Genomic DNA, 14,762 nt, shown 5'->3' with positions numbered 1-14,762 from the left:
CAGAAATAAACATGGGCTATACCAAAATCGCTACCATTCCACCTTGGCGCCGCTGTCATTGGTCCGCCGCTGCCCGCCCTTGAACGCCTTATTAAGCAGACCTTGGCATGCTCGTCGTCCTGGCGCGTCTTCTACTGTACTGTAGTATTGTATGTACACTGCTCGACTCTTCTGCGCCATTCCTGGAATGCCCCGTTGCAACCCTCGAGTCGTCTGACCCGCAAGCCTGCCTCCCTGTCAGTCCAGTGCTTGGCTCTGCCGCCGCCGACCTGGCACCTAACGCTGCGCACGGCTATACGAGCCGACTGCAGCCCTCGCCACACCTCCTTCGCACAGCAGCATGCCACCGCGCAAAAAGCGCACCGTCACCATTCCCGACAGCAGTGACCACGAACCTGGATTTAGAGGTGGCATCGGTACTCTCGTGATCGAGCCTCCAAAGAAACCGGAGCCGAAGTCCCGGAAGCGCAAGGCCGACGAAGACGCCGACGCGCCCAAAAAGCCCAGAGGAAGGCCGCGGAAGAGTGTGCAAAATGACGATGATGCTCCTCCAAAGCCCCGCCGTAGAGCGCGCAAGAGCACTGTCGAAGACGATGAGGCATCTCCACCACCCAAACGAAAGAAGAAACGCAACAGCCTGGAAGACGACGAGGCAGACGAGCCTGATGTTGACAAGCCATCTAAAAACCAAAAGCTGAAAATTTATGAACCCACGTACAATGTCGCGCTACAGGATACCTACTTGACCCAACTGCCCCGAGGCCAGAGTCCTCCATGGGCGATACGACCAGCCGTTTGGCAAAAGCAGGACCTGCCACCACCGCCCCCACCACCAAAGCCTGCGTTCCAGACCTTTCAACCTCAGCAAAAAGCACATCCGCCGCCTCCCCCAAGGCAGACCTTTCTTTCTCCTGTGAATAGATCTGGTCCAGCTCAGACCAAGCCTGCAAAGTCTCCAGGCAGCATCTCAGACCCCTCTGGCCCAAGTTCTCCTAACTCGCTATACAGCCTGTCACCAAACCTCAGACCTGCTCGGCGGAGTAAAAGCCCGCAGTCTCATCCCCAAAATAGAACCGCATCAGTTGTTCATGCTAGTAGCAAGGCATCTCCAACCCAGGCGGAGCGTGCTCCCAGTCCGAAACCAGTCCAAGCAGAGGTGGACCTAGAACAATGCCCAAGCTCTCCTCCGAATATCCCCAAAGAATCAGAATTCGATGACTTTCCCTCGGCAATCTTCGATGATGATTTCGAGGAAGAATGTGATACGTCCCGAACCACGAAAGCAGGTAACCAGATGCCGCCTCCCGCTGTGCCCGCCAGCACTGCCAAAAGCCCTTCGCAAAAAGTCTCTCCAGGGTAAGGATTCGCAAAACGCACGAAGAATGAGTGACTAACTGTTCTAGTCGATCCGAGGCTCATGATATCGAGGCTGAACTGGCAGATTTACCTTCAGATGCATTTTCTGATTCAGAGTTATCGTTTCCTGATGATCCAAAAGGAAAGGCTCCAGTGCAAGCCACAGAAATTACCTCATCTCAGATAGCCCTCGAAATTGCCCCGCGTCGCCTAGTAGCACCCCTCAACGGCTTGAGACAGACGACTCTTTTTGGAAATGAAGCTCCCGTCCCACCGTCGCAGGCCAACAAACGCTATAGTTATGCCCGAGAAGAACCACCCACGCATCACGATCTCGATCAAGGAGCCATGGAAACATGGGTCTACCCTACAAACATCGGTACCATTCGAGACTACCAATACAACATTGTCCACCGAGGTCTATTCCACAACCTGCTTGTGGCACTTCCAACAGGCCTAGGAAAGACCTTTATCGCAGCAACCGTTATGCTTAACTGGCTGAGATGGACCAAAAAGGCCCAGGTCCTTTTTGTAGCACCAACTAAACCGCTCGTCTCCCAGCAAGTCGAGGCATGTTTGAACATTGCTGGAATTTCCCGTTCTCAAACTACGCTCTTGACGGGCGACACTCCTCCAGCTCTGCGCCAGCAAGAGTGGGAGACGAAGCGCGTATTCTTCATGACGCCCCAAACCGTGGTCAACGATCTCGCAAGAGGAATCGCAGATCCGAAAAGAATCGTTTTGGTCGTCTTCGACGAGGCACATCGCGCGACAGGCGCATATGCGTACGTCGAGATTGTTAAATTCATTCGACGATTCAACACAAGCTTTCGAATCCTGGCCCTGACAGCCACACCTGGCGCGACGGTCGAAGCAGTCCAAAAGGTCATTGACAATCTGGAAATTTCCAGGGTCGAGATTAGAACCGAAAACTCGCTTGACATTCAGCAATTCGTCCACTCCCGCCACGTCGAGAAGAGCGTGCTACGTGAAAATCGAGATATACTCGTGTGCAGCGATCTCTTTTCAAAAGCAGTGCAACCAGTTTTGGACAGGCTCAACCAGCACAACGCGTACTGGTCACGCGACCCCATGAAGCTGAGTCTCTATGGCCTCACTCAAGCGAGGTCGGAGTGGTCGAGGTCACAGGCTGGTAGAAACGCACCTGGTGCTGTCAAAGGCATGGTCAACACTTTGTTCATGACCTTGACAGGCTTGGCGCGCAGTGTCGACCTGCTCAAGTATCATGGCATCCGCCCTTTCTACGGGCTGTTGAAAGAATTCAAGAACGAGGCCACTACCAAGACGAAGAAACAAATTGTTGACCATTCGTCTTTTGTGAAGCTCATGGACACACTGAGGCACTGGACAGAAGACCCAGAGTACATTGGGCATCCGAAGCTGGAATTTCTGCGAGAGCGAGTCTTGAACCACTTCCTCGATTGCGGTGAAGGGACAGACGCCTCAGGATCCAAGACCCGAATAATGGTCTTTGCGCATTGGCGAGACAGTGCAGAAGATATCGTGCGAGTTTTGAAGCTCAGTTCGCCCATGATTCGACCACACGTTTTCGTCGGACAGGCGGCAACCAAGACGTCCGAGGCCATGGACCAGAAAAAGCAGCTGGAGGTCGTTCAACGATTCAAGGCTGGAGAATACAATACATTGGTGGCCACATCGATTGGCGAAGAAGGTCTCGACATCGGAGAGATTGACCTAATTGTCTGCTACGACTCCAAGGCATCTCCCATTCGCATGCTGCAACGAATGGGGCGGACGGGCCGCAAAAGACAGGGCAACATTCTGCTGCTCATGATGGCTGGCAAGGAAGAGGATGACTCTGAAAGGGCAAAGGACGCCTACAACAAGATGCAAGAAAAGATTGCCAAGGGAGACGATTTCAACTTTCACACAGACCTGGCGAGGAGGATTGTGCCGAGAGGCGTAGATCCCAGAGTGGACAAGAGACAAGTGGAGATTCCCATTGAGAACTCGCAACCTGACTTGCCCGAGCCGAAGAAAGGAGGTCGAGCTCCCAAGCGCCAGCCCAAAAAGTTCCACATGCCGGATGGAGTCATGGACGGCTTCATCAAGGCGTCGACAATGAATGGCGGAGACGTGGATGAACTTGGCAACATCCGCCTCCAGTCCAGGAAAAAGCAGCCTGCTTATGTCGACCCTCCTGAAGAGCGAGTCCCGGCGGATGAAGTCTTTCTCAGCCAGCGAGAAACAAACGACCTTTTACGGCAGTATCAAAACGTGCACGACGCGGAGGGTGATTTGGAGGTTCCGCCATTGGCTTTGGATGCGCATCCTGCGTCTCAGCGTCTCTTGACGACGACCAAATATGTTCCAAGCAGTCGTGCTTCCCTGGCATTTGTCACGACGATGAATCTCGTGCACGAGGCAGACCATTTGCGCATTGATGCATTCAAGAGGAACCATCACTCCTCCAATCTCGACGGCTGGAAGTCGGCGGACGAAGAGAGTGAGGTTGAGATGGTCGCTGCCGAAGACCACGAAGACACGCGAACGCCAGCGCGGCCCCGAAACCGCATCTCAGACATGGTCATGGAGGCAGACGAGAGCAGTCCGCCACCAACAGATCCGCGCATGCGTATCGGGACGCAAGGCATCAACCTCGGAACGCAGGACACGGAGGGGTTTGATGATCCAGAAGACGAGCAATTAGACTCGGAGCTACAGAGCTTTATTGTAGACGACAACGAGGAAGTGCAAATATATAGTTCAAGCCTTCCTGGACGACCGCGGCAGCCAGTCAAGCTTTTTTCAGATTCGCAAGATTACAACGACAACCCGAGGCACAACGATTATGACGAGGAAGAGGACGATGATTTGCCAGACATTGGCACGCTGCTCAAGACGCCTGGGCGAAAGAGGATTGCCAAGGGGCAGGCAACGGCGAAGGTCGCTAGGAGCAGCTCGGATCGCGAGAATGACGTCTTGAGGCAGCGGCATAGAAGGCGTTATGTGGTGGAAGATAGCGAGACTGAATGAGCGAGAGAGTTTTGTCAGTAGGACAAAGCGGCTTTCATGTTGTTTTTTGTTCGCCTGTGATGTCCGTGACTTTTCTCGTGCAGGCAGCGCCGACTGGAATCCATGAAACGGCTTGGCGTCATTGCTGCGGCCGGCGCCCTGCCATCTGCACTCCTCCCGCAGCCCCGAGTCCCAACACCTCCGGGCTTGCCCGTGAATTCAACACTGCCCGTGTCCATCTTCCAAGTCTCTTTCACCAATGATCTCTTCTACCGACCTCTTCCTTCCGTGACCTCGTCTCCCGCGCACTGCTCCACTCCCCGCGACTCGCGACTGAGCCATGACTGAGCATGCCCATCTTGTAGCTGCCAGAGGTATAACGCGCCTAGAATCCCCCTGGCCTAGCATCAACTGACGCGCCATCGCGTAGATACATTGGCATCATGGTCTGAACTCCCACTCGACATGCTCAGGCGAGAGCTGCAGAGACGACAAGACGATGGCGAGCGGCCAGAATGCGGGTCCGGCATCAAGGGGTCGTACAACACCCCGCTACACGTCTTTGCGCTGATATTGATATTGGTGCTGAGCGTATTCGGTACTTGGACTTGCTCGAATAAACGCGTCTAGTGCTGATCGCGTCCAGCGTGCTCTTTTCCCATCATCGTGCGGCGCTTCCCTAAACTCCCGGTTCCGCACCACTTCTTATTTCTCTCGCGGCACTTTGGCACCGGAGTGCTCATCGCAACGGCTTTTGTCCACCTGCTTCCCACAGCGTACACGTCGCTCACCGATCCATGCCTCCCGCCCTTTTGGAACAAGAAATACCCGCCCATGGCGGGTCTGATCGCCATGGTGTCGGTTTTCGTCGTGGTAGGCATAGAAATGTTCTTTGCGAGCAGAGGCGCTGGACACGTCCACACGGGAGATTATGACACACTCCTGGACGGCGGCGAAGCGGGCGAGGTTGAACATGATCACCACGGGCACAGTGGGGGAGCAGAAAACGGTAGCGCGAATCGGCGCAGAGGCAGCCTGAGCTTCAACCGGCTCAAGCAGCAGGGCAACTGGGGCGGCAGCAACGGGAACAGCCAGCGGCCAGCGACTATCATGCTCAACGACCACACTCCGGGCGAGACTGACGGGCTCGTCGAAGGCAGGTCGCCGCGGACGCCGCAATCGGCCATGCCGCCGACACCGCGCTCCCCAAGCTCTTACGACAAGGAAGACGACCACCGCGACACCGCGTCGCTGGACCTCGACATGGAGGATCCGTTTACGACGACCGACTCAGCCGGTTTGCTGAATGGCGCTCCTACGCACCGCCGCTCGCGCGATTCGCCGTCTGCTTCTGCCGGACCCAGCAGCCACAGCGCAGGCGACGTGGCCGGTAACGGAGGAGCAGCAACCGGACGCCTCTCGCCGTCGCAGCAGCAAAGCAAGGCACTCCTGCAATGTCTGCTCCTCGAAGCCGGCATTCTCTTCCACAGCGTCTTCATCGGCATGGCGCTCTCCGTCTCGACGGGCCCGCCCTTCCTCATTCTCCTGCTCGCCATATCCTTCCACCAGACGTTCGAGGGTCTGGCGCTTGGCAGCCGCATCGCCAGTCTCTCGTTCCCCTCTGGCTCCCCCAAGCCTTGGCTCATGGCCCTCGCATACGGTACCACGACCCCTCTTGGCCAGGCCATTGGTCTCGCCGTCCACCGCCTCTACGACCCCGCTTCCCAGATGGGCCTGCTCATGGTGGGCATCATGAATGCTGTCAGCACCGGTTTGCTGCTCTTTGCGGGCCTGGTCGAGTTGCTTGCGGAGGACTTCTTGAGCGATCACAGCTACGTGTCTCTGAGGGGCCGCAGGAGAGCCGAGGCGTGCGGCAGCGTGGTTGCGGGTGCGGCGCTAATGGCTTTGGTGGGTGCGTGGGCGTAGACTTTTGCCTTTTTGCATTGCTAACAGACTTGGTTTGGATGGAATTATCTAGAACAATTTCATACTCTATTTCCGTCAATTTCTCGGTCTGATTCTTGTATCCTTGTGAGCCTTTCTTTCTCTCCTCTTTACCCCTTTTTGGCGAAAGAGAACATGTGCGAATGTCCAATTGATCCACAGCGAGCCATGCAGTCAAGTGTTTTGCAGCGACGGCATTGCGTACAGAGGTTTTTGCAATAGGGTTGCTCAATAACTCCGAGCAGGACTGTCTACCTAACTGGCTTCATAGACCAAACCACTTGCTTTTGCCCCCGATCCGCCTCTTCTCACCCATCCCTCTCCTCTCCTTCCTTCCATCCCACACTCTCGGCATCGCCACCTCCGGCCGCAACCCACGCGCTCGCCGCATCGGCCCAAATATCCCACCGCTTAAACCTCACTTCCTCCTCCCCCTCTCCCCCCGCGCTTTCAAACCCGCCAAAAACCCACACCACATCCTCGCTCCACGCGCGTCCCGTCGCGCGACAGACGCAGCGACACCGACCCGTCGCGACGGCGCGACCGGGGCATTTCTTCCACGCACCATCACCTCCTTTCCCCTCCTCCTCGTCCTCCTCCTCCTCGTCCTCCTCGTCCTCCTCGTCCTCCTCGTCCACCACATCATCGTCGTCGTCGTCGCCGCCGCCGACGAAATCAGGATCCACAGCCACGCTCACACTGCCCCGCTGAATCTGCAATTCCAGCGCCGTGCCCATCTGGTCGAAATACTGCAGACACTGATCGCGGCCGGTGAAGGGGCGGCCGAGGAAGGGGAGGAGGCGCTGGGTGAAGGCGGGGCCGTGTTCGTGGATTGTCGGGTTTGTTGGGGTGAAGTAGGTGGAGAGGAGGGCGGGGGGCGAGGGTGGAGGGGAGGGGGGAGTCAGGGTGGACAGGAAGGAGGAGATGTGGGTGTGGAGGAGGGAGGAGTGGGATTGGGGTGTTGCCATGGTTGGTTTGGGTGGTGTCGTGGTCGTTTGTGGTGTGTAGTAGGTTGGCAGTTCGTTCGAATATCCCTCTCTTTTTGAACTGCTGTGGTTGTTGTTGTTGTTTTGGTTTTGGTTGAACCCGACGGCACCCGCCGTGCGTATGTTTCCTGCGAGTGATGATCGGCCTTCGAGCTGTGTTTGAGTTGCTCTTTCTGCGAGCACACAGGCAAGAAAGCGTCCTTGACTGGGAGAAGATTCAAAGTCTGCTAAGCCACGTCAGCTACGAGGCTACACGCATAAAGCTGCACAGAAACCAAAGTACGCGGACATACCGAACACATCCATATATCGTGACATCCAAAATGACGTACCTGTTTCGCTCAGCTCCTCAATTTTTGCGGCAAAGCAATGGATTCAAATGCACTCTTTCGACAAGCTCCAAAGAAGTATTAAAGACCACCAAAGAGACCGCGGAAGCTAATGATGGCTGTCGGTCCGCTGGTGTCGGAAAGGAAGCAGTGCCGTCGGCTAAGGTACGGGTACCCGACTGCAGCGCAGGAACGTCATCGTCGAGTGACGGATGCGGGTGCGAGGCCCCGCCACATGCCTATGCGCCACTGCCATCGTGTGGCTGTGGCATCCACATCATCTGGCACAGTCAAACAACTTTGAAAGAAGTGACAGCTCCATGAGCGCAGCAGCTGGAGTATCGGATTCAGACTGCTCGAACGACGGCCTGTGGTTCCCGCGAATGTCCCTTGGGGGTTATATCGGTGGTTGTGATTGACTGCTCCCTGGACGTGGTTGAAGCGTGGGACAACAGTGCTTTGGACGCCAGCACACGGTGTACATGAATGCTCCTTAGTTGCAACGGTGTTGGTGAATGGATGCTCTTCAAGCGTGGATGCATTACCGATCGACAGCTCCCTCCGCGCATCGCAAGATTAGGAGGCATCACCAATACAGCATGAAAACAGCTTCAACAAAAACAATGAACAGCAGATATATACTTGTCAATCAAGACTTGGCATTAGGAGTAGCGAGGAAATATTTACATAGTATCTTCTGTTTTTTGCCGAAACCAAAACATAATTCGGCAAATCATTTCAATCATGAACAACTTCAACAATTACTTCATCCCCTTAAATGGTGAAGCTCGACTTGGCCTTGATGTCCCTGCTGGAGAAACCAACGTGGACGCCAAAGGTGCCAGTGGGGACGCTCCACTCCTGAGCAACAACGTCCCAAATGGAGAGGTCGCGGCGGGAGAGGGTGAATGTGACGGTCTTCTCCTCACCGGGAGTCAGCTCGACCTTGTCGAAGCCGCGCAGCTGCTTAACGGGAGTACCCTCGCCGGCAGTCGCGGGGAGCTGGATGTACAGCTGGGGAACGGCCTTGCCGGTCAAAGAACCAGTGTTCTTGACAGTGGCAGTCACCTTGTATGCGTCCTCCCAGATAGCCGGGTTGCCACCGGGAGCGGTCGCCGCAACGGGCACGCCAGCAAGCGAGGTCGAGTCGGAGACCGGGGTGACGGAGATCGAGTCAGACAGGGAGAAGTTGGTGTAAGACAGACCGAAGCCAAACTCGTACGGCACCGACAGGTTGTAGTAGTCAAAGTGACGGTAGTCGATGAGGAGGCGCTCGGTGAAGTCAGACTGCCAGGCGTTGGTGTCGTTGGGGTTGCTGACAGAGCTGGTGATGTTGGCGAAGTAGTAGTCGCTCTCCTTCTCAGCGAGAGTGTAGGGGAGGCGGCCGGAGGGGTTGACGTCACCGTAGAGGATGTCAACAACGCTGTTGCCAAACTCATCACCAGGGAAGTGAGCAAGGAGGATAGCGGTAACATTGGGGTGCGAGTGCCAGGGGATGACGTTCTGGCCACCAGAGTTGGTGATGACAATCGTGTTGCTGCAGTTCTGGGCAACGTTCTCAACAACCTCGTTGCCGTTCTGGTCAAGCTCAAGGGTCTCGCGGTCAGCACCCTCAGAGGCCCAGGCCTTGACAAAGACGAGACAGGCCTCAGGCTGGGGAGCGATCATCTGAGTGTAACCACCAGGGGTGATGAGGCGAGTGTTGTTGAGAATGTACTGGACGTGGGTACCGTCGGCCTTGGCGCGCGCCTTGATGGCCTCGAGAGGAGCAACAACGTTCTCAAAACGACCAGTGCCGGAACCACCGCCGACAGGGAGGACACCAGGGGCGTAGTTGACATCGCGGAAGAAGAGTCCGTTCTCAACATCACCTGCAGCGTTGCCGAGAACAGCAATGTCCTTGGGCTTGCTAAGAGGAAGAGCGCCGTTGTTCTTGATCAAGACCATACCAGCAGCACCGAGCTCACGAATCAACTTGGAGTGGTTGCCACGGACATCGATGTTGGACTCGCTGTTGAGAGAGCCAGCCGAGCTCCAGAGGTCGTACCAGTCGCTCTCGGGCTCGAAGTTGTTGTTGGCGGGGTACATGCCGCTGGAAGGGTCGACGCCAGGGAAGCCCTCGTCCTGGCCAAGGAGGAAGTAGGGGGTCAAGATGCGCTTGGCCATGTCGTCGAGGCGAGACTCGGCGACAGTGCCGTTCTGGACAGCCTTAGTGAGGTTGCCACCATACCAAGAGGGGACGTCGTCAAAGTGAGGCTCCCAGTTCCAGGCACCTAGGAAAATCAGCACTTGCTCTGAATGTTTGAGATGTAGTAGCAGCGTGGGTGCAGAAAGAATTAATTCTCCCTGGATCTTGCTGCATTGTTGGACTAAATCCGAAATGCAGCCGAAATACCAGAGAAGAGCCACCATTTTTTCTGACGCCCACGGTGGTAGACTTACCGGGCATAGTCTGGTCAAGACCGGCTTCAACTGAAGCAACACCGCTGTGAGTTCCCATCCAGTCGCTCATGACAAACCCTTGGAAGTTCAGCTCTCCCTTAAGAATACCGTTCAAAGTCTTAGAGTTCTGTCCGGCATAAGAGCCGTTGATCCTCTGGTAGGCCGACATGATCGACGCGACGCCCGCACGGACGGCATTGGCGAACGGCCACACATAGAGCTCGTGCATGGTACGGTCCTCAACGTTGGACGAAACAGACTGGATCTGGTCGACGCTGGGAACAGTGTCCTTGTCGAAAGTACCCTCAGGGTTGCGCTGAGTCTCTTGCTCATAGGCGATCCAGTGCTTGGCGACAGCCTGGACACCCGTAGACTGGACACCAGTGATAGTCTCCTCCATGGCAACACCAGTCAGGTAAGGGTCGGGCGAGAAGCCCTCCCAGTTCCTTCCGGCAAGGGCAGACCTTCCAAGGGGACCAGCAACAGGTCCCAGGTAAATCTGAGAACCCTTCCCACGGAACTCCTCACCAAGGTACTGGCCACGGAGCTTCATGAGATCACGGTCCCAAGAGGCGGCAGTGGACAGACCGGCGGGGAAGACGGAAGCATAAGTGGCTTGTCTGATGGAAAGAGGGCCATCCTGAAGACAGAGACCCTTGAATCCGACGCGAGGAATGGGTGCGACGTTTCTAGATCACGTTAGAGTGCGTTGCACGTCCACTGGCGGACAACTTACCCAACGCAAGGTCCAGGGGCGCCGGTGGTGAAGACGACCTTCTCCTCAACGGTCAGCTTGGCAATAAAAGCCTCAGCCTTCTCAAGAGCGGCGCTCCATCCACTGAGGGCGGCAGCGTCCACGCCAGTCATGTTGGCTGCCAAGATTATCAGTGTTTGCCAAAACCGCCATTAGCAATCAGACTTACGGGAAGGGTAGACAGGCGGGCTAGTCGTGAAGAGGGAATGGTCCCAGTCCTGGGCGCCCTCGACGCTTGCTACAGCGCCGATGAGCAGAGCGGCCACATTCTTGAGAGGCGCCATTGTCAATGTCGAGTCGTTCGAAGCCTGGCTTGAGTATCCTCAGGTGCCGGGTTCTCAGGCATACTTATTGACAACCACGGCAACTTGTCGGCACGCCCTAACCACGCCCATTGTTGCGTGGGAAGGGGGAACGTTCCCGCCGAGGGCCTCTGCTCCGTCCATGGTCACGATAGAAACGTCATTTGGCGAATGCTTCCATGGCCAAGGGAGCTCCACAAAGTAAATTTGCGGGGAGGAAAGCGTTGGCGGGCATAAGCAGGCTCCACCCCCAAGTCTTTTGGCCGTTCAAGCGAGGGCACATGGTCAATCATCACGAACAATGTCCGGAGATATACCGCGGTGGTAGTAAGAGGAGGCGCCCCGAGGTAGGTTTGGCCCGGGAATATGGCACGGGCCTGTCGACCAAGTAGGTAAAAATCCAATCACTCAAATTCCACGGGTGGTGTAGAAGTGTGATCCCTGGTTCTCCCTCAGGCGCCCAGTGACTATGTTGGATATAGAGTGCTGGCCTGGCAGCTGGCACGGGTATTTCCACAGCTGAGGGAATAAGGTGGAGTTCTTCGTACTCCGACGAGCAGCGTCAAGCTGGGGCCCGGTACATGTTCCTGGTGAATGTCCTCGTGGTCAGTTGGGATCGGGTACGAAGCTCCTAGCAGAAGCAGAGTCGCTGGCGGCAAAAGGTCGGGCCGAGAGTGCGGCCGAGAGAGAAGTTCTGGAGGCCCGGCTTCCCCAACTCGTCGACTCTTCTCCATCTTCTCCACCCCCGGAATGTGCGCCGAACTTTCTCCAGCTCTCCACGAGGGCCCTGCTCAACCTGAACTGACCGGAAACCTTTGCGGCTCAAACCCTTGCCCAAGTACCTTCTCTTGACCTTTGTGTCGTGCGATCTGTTGAAAAATCGACCCCGTCTGATGTCTGCACCGCTCTTCAGCCGACTGATCACTCGTCATACTCGTCACAATCCAGAGTGGAAGAATTCCATGGCCAGAGATAACTTGGTGATGGAAGCGGTGGTCGAGACGAGGCTGCCAGGCGCGCAGGCGGCGCGGTGCAGACCTGGGGTAGGCTTGCAACGGCGCGAATGGCAGCATCCCCGAGTCGCGAGAGCGCTATCGGTGACGGCGTGAGCGTGGTGAGAAGTTGTCCACTTTCGGTCGCGACCGCGCTTGGGGCCCGTGAGACTGGCCTGACGGTGCGGAGAATGTCCAGAGCGACGGCATTTTGTCAACACGCAACTCTGCGGCGTCATTCCATGTGGGTCCCCATGGCTTCGGGGGCGGAGAATTCCATGGTCGATCGAATGATTAGGTGTGATGAAGAGCTGGCGAGCCCAAACAAGCGGAATCGTGGGGTGTCGTGGGGAAGCATATCCTTGGCATTGGACCTTCGTCATACCTCACAGCACCTTCGGCGCTCCGGGACCCTGCCAACTCCGTTGTCCGACTCCACTGTGCTCTTTTCATTTTCCTGTCGATTATTCATGGAAATGAGTCACGACGTCCTGCCCTGTATTTTCGGGCAATCCGTTCGGTGGAAATGCTGCCGAAAATGGCGGAAATAAAATTCCGGAGAAAAGCAATCCATCAACAGGCTCGATCGATCTGGGAGTGTTGGAGAACGGTGGTGTCAAGGAGAGAGGAACAGAAGTTGACGATGTAGTGGCTGTGATTGATCAAACCATTAACGACATGAGGACGAAGTGCCGAAAAGTGTAAGAGAAAAAAAAAAAAAAAAAAGGTTTTTGAATAAGACAGTGCAGCGCACAGCTTACGACAAGCGCCAGGAGGCCAACACTCACCGACGTGACTCGTGATCAGAAGTTGATCTCATCCTTTGCTCGAGCCCACATGAGGCCGGGACACTCTCCATTGACTCGTAAGTGTTGGGAAGGCGGTGGAGGATGGAATGTTGGCCACATGAGAGGGAAGCCTTTGTCGACCCCTGGTTTGTCCTGGTTGCCTTTCTCTATCTAGGCGTACCCCTTCATTGAGTGTCAATGGACCTCAGTGGGAAGTCTTCAAATGGAGGCAAGTGTCGTGCAATCGTTGACATTCAAAGTATCGAGCCACTAAGTGAAGTACTATATGAACCTTTGAATCAAAGGTCAGCAAACTTTAAAGCGCTCTTGCGGGAAACGACGGGCAGAAGGAGGAGAACAGCAATGGAACCTACAGCCGTGATGACTAACACTTCCACAAAACCATCTACAAAGCCTAAGCCAAGAGCTCCTGCGCCACCAAAGTCAGTAATGAACACCGTCTTGTTCGAAGCTTCGCAAGCTGTGCACTTACCACCAAGGTCGGATCGTGAGCCACCAGCAACTGAAGTCACCCTCACAAGTGAGCGCCTCTCTCCGATCCAAAGTCTCGCGATACCAAAAGGACGAAACAGCCCGCCCGGAAAGCAGCAAGTCAATAAGCGATACGTCCTGGGAGGCCCCATATATACCTGACCTCCGTCTGACCTCCAGCAAACAAGTTACCGAACAGCGTCGACGTATGTGTGAGTGTATCAGCTGGCGCCTGACCCCAGTCAGTTCCGCCGTCCCACATTCCCCAAGTTAGTCCACCACTCCAGCCCCAGCCCAAACTCCGTTGGTTGGCCTTCTTTCCCCCGCAAACTCTAATCTCCCTCTGCCTCTCCCCCACATGATCGAATCCCCACCGCTCACCATGCAACAAGTTTGGAGCCACACATCGATTCGGTGTGTTGTTGACGAGTCACTACTCAGGTTTCCAGGGCACGAGCGCCCATCACCCGCCTGCGAAGCTCCCATGTCCTTGCAAAAGACGATCGAACGTCCCGTTTACAGGCGGTATGAGAAACCTCTATCCAGGCTGAAGGAAGAAGAATCGTTCGGCTTGTTTTCTCGTTATCGTCGACTCAGCTCGCGTGACTGCGAAGGAAAAAAAAAAAAAAAAAAAAAAAACTCCATATTACGTCCAGTCAGCCAGTCAGGTTCGCCATATACTCGCCAGTTACCCGCCAGTCGGGGCCAGGGAACCGTCCAACCAACCACGTCGCTGAGCCTCATCCCAATTGTCCGTCTTGCCAAGACTCTCGCGTAGATGACTGCCTCATCCATCTGTCTAGAAAGTCGTCAGATGCCTACCAGCATCCATTTTGGCAAAGGTCCGTCTCTCTTCTCTGCAAGATAGTTGTCATCTCGACCAGCCAGCCGATCGAATCCCCCCACTAACCTCTCCCTCTCTGGTTTCTGCTCAATCTGGTGTAGCAAGCACTCGCAAAGCGGGTCGGAGGACAAGTAAGGATCTGGAGACGGTGGGGCTACCAACTTACTCGCCTGCCGTACAAGGAAATCAGGCCTGAAGCCACCTGCACAGAGCTTTTGCAAGTCCTCCAGTGCTAACGACGACTTTCTGTCATTGTTCGGCGGCCCGCCCCGTGGTCTTGAAGAACCTTATCTGCTAACCTCACTTGCGCTTGGACACAGTTGGTCGGAAAAGGGTCTGCGATGCGTCTGTCGATCCTACAGTGCTGCAGGGGAGTACCAGGTAAGGCAAGAGAGACAATACTGCTGCTTCTGGTGTCTCTGGTGTCTTTTAGATGACTGGTGCCATAACCGTCTCACATGCTGGCATTTTAGCTGTTGCTCATCCGGCGAATACGCGCACAGACACTGGCACATCACCAGACTAGCTTCATTTCA

The 14,762-nt window shown here is 55.5% G+C and overlaps 5 protein-coding genes across 5 annotated transcripts; 3 read left to right on the top strand and 2 right to left on the bottom strand.

Annotated features, from left to right (window-relative positions):
- Positions 1–100: 100 nt before the first annotated feature.
- IWZ02DRAFT_259451 (uncharacterized protein) lies at positions 101–4,710 on the top strand. Its single transcript, XM_066763314.1, has 2 exons — positions 101–1,356; positions 1,404–4,710. The coding sequence occupies exons 1-2, from the start codon at positions 341–343 to the stop codon at positions 4,372–4,374; spliced, it is 3,987 nt and encodes a 1,328-aa protein (XP_066623175.1). The 5' UTR covers positions 101–340; the 3' UTR covers positions 4,375–4,710.
- Positions 4,535–6,350, top strand: IWZ02DRAFT_259448 (ZIP zinc transporter-like protein). The gene is made up of 3 exons (XM_066763313.1): positions 4,535–4,727; positions 4,784–4,951; positions 5,000–6,350. Exons 1-3 carry the CDS (start codon positions 4,694–4,696, stop codon positions 6,277–6,279), a joined length of 1,482 nt encoding a protein of 493 aa, XP_066623174.1. The 5' UTR covers positions 4,535–4,693; the 3' UTR covers positions 6,280–6,350.
- Positions 6,351–6,442: 92 nt separating this feature from the next.
- On the bottom strand, positions 6,443–7,767 carry IWZ02DRAFT_259468 (uncharacterized protein). Its single transcript, XM_066763315.1, has 2 exons — positions 7,577–7,767; positions 6,443–7,507 (listed from the first exon to the last, which is right to left on the bottom strand). The coding sequence occupies exons 1-2, from the start codon at positions 7,599–7,601 to the stop codon at positions 6,606–6,608; spliced, it is 927 nt and encodes a 308-aa protein (XP_066623173.1). The 5' UTR covers positions 7,602–7,767; the 3' UTR covers positions 6,443–6,605.
- Positions 7,768–8,292: 525 nt separating this feature from the next.
- Positions 8,293–11,334, bottom strand: IWZ02DRAFT_259337 (glycoside hydrolase family 3 protein). The gene is made up of 4 exons (XM_066763311.1): positions 10,978–11,334; positions 10,791–10,926; positions 10,055–10,743; positions 8,293–9,885 (listed from the first exon to the last, which is right to left on the bottom strand). Exons 1-4 carry the CDS (start codon positions 11,090–11,092, stop codon positions 8,387–8,389), a joined length of 2,439 nt encoding a protein of 812 aa, XP_066623172.1. The 5' UTR covers positions 11,093–11,334; the 3' UTR covers positions 8,293–8,386.
- Positions 11,335–12,871: 1,537 nt separating this feature from the next.
- Positions 12,872–14,462, top strand: IWZ02DRAFT_259430 (uncharacterized protein). Its single transcript, XM_066763312.1, has 3 exons — positions 12,872–13,333; positions 13,404–13,651; positions 13,775–14,462. Exons 1-3 carry the CDS (start codon positions 13,089–13,091, stop codon positions 14,158–14,160), a joined length of 879 nt encoding a protein of 292 aa, XP_066623171.1. The 5' UTR covers positions 12,872–13,088; the 3' UTR covers positions 14,161–14,462.
- Positions 14,463–14,762: the final 300 nt, after the last annotated feature.

The sequence above is a fragment of the Phyllosticta citriasiana genome (genome assembly GCF_038021145.1).
Source record: "Phyllosticta citriasiana strain CBS 120426 chromosome Unknown IWZ02scaffold_6, whole genome shotgun sequence".
Taxonomy (NCBI): Eukaryota; Fungi; Ascomycota; class Dothideomycetes; order Botryosphaeriales; family Phyllostictaceae; genus Phyllosticta; species Phyllosticta citriasiana.
The sequence above is the reverse complement of the archived record's forward strand: the minus strand, read 5'-3'. Positions and strand labels throughout refer to the sequence as shown.

Bases quoted from the DNA above. Each gene is read 5' to 3' on its own strand.
- IWZ02DRAFT_259448 (XM_066763313.1), top strand. From the start codon at position 4,694: ATGACTGAGCATGCCCATCTTGTAGCTGCCAGAG. The intron at 4,728-4,783 runs GTATAACGCGCC...GCCATCGCGTAG, and splicing joins CCATCTTGTAGCTGCCAGAG to ATACATTGGCATCATGGTCT. The intron at 4,952-4,999 runs GTACTTGGACTT...GATCGCGTCCAG, and splicing joins ATTGGTGCTGAGCGTATTCG to CGTGCTCTTTTCCCATCATC.
- IWZ02DRAFT_259430 (XM_066763312.1), top strand. From the start codon at position 13,089: ATGGACCTCAGTGGGAAGTCTTCAAATGGAGGCAAGTGTCGTGCAATC. The intron at 13,334-13,403 runs GTCAGTAATGAA...TCGGATCGTGAG, and splicing joins AGAGCTCCTGCGCCACCAAA to CCACCAGCAACTGAAGTCAC. The intron at 13,652-13,774 runs GTTAGTCCACCA...CCATGCAACAAG, and splicing joins CGCCGTCCCACATTCCCCAA to TTTGGAGCCACACATCGATT.
- IWZ02DRAFT_259337 (XM_066763311.1), bottom strand. From the start codon at position 11,092: ATGGCGCCTCTCAAGAATGTGGCCGCTCTGCTCATCGGCGCTGTAGCA. The intron at 10,927-10,977 runs GTAAGTCTGATT...TAATCTTGGCAG, and splicing joins CCCGCCTGTCTACCCTTCCC to CCAACATGACTGGCGTGGAC. The intron at 10,744-10,790 runs GTAAGTTGTCCG...AACGTGATCTAG, and splicing joins GCCCCTGGACCTTGCGTTGG to AAACGTCGCACCCATTCCTC.
- IWZ02DRAFT_259468 (XM_066763315.1), bottom strand. From the start codon at position 7,601: ATGTCACGATATATGGATGTGTTCG. The intron at 7,508-7,576 runs GTATGTCCGCGT...GTGGCTTAGCAG, and splicing joins ACGATATATGGATGTGTTCG to ACTTTGAATCTTCTCCCAGT.
- IWZ02DRAFT_259451 (XM_066763314.1), top strand. From the start codon at position 341: ATGCCACCGCGCAAAAAGCGCACCGTCACCATTCCCGACAGCAGTGAC. The intron at 1,357-1,403 runs GTAAGGATTCGC...TAACTGTTCTAG, and splicing joins TCGCAAAAAGTCTCTCCAGG to TCGATCCGAGGCTCATGATA.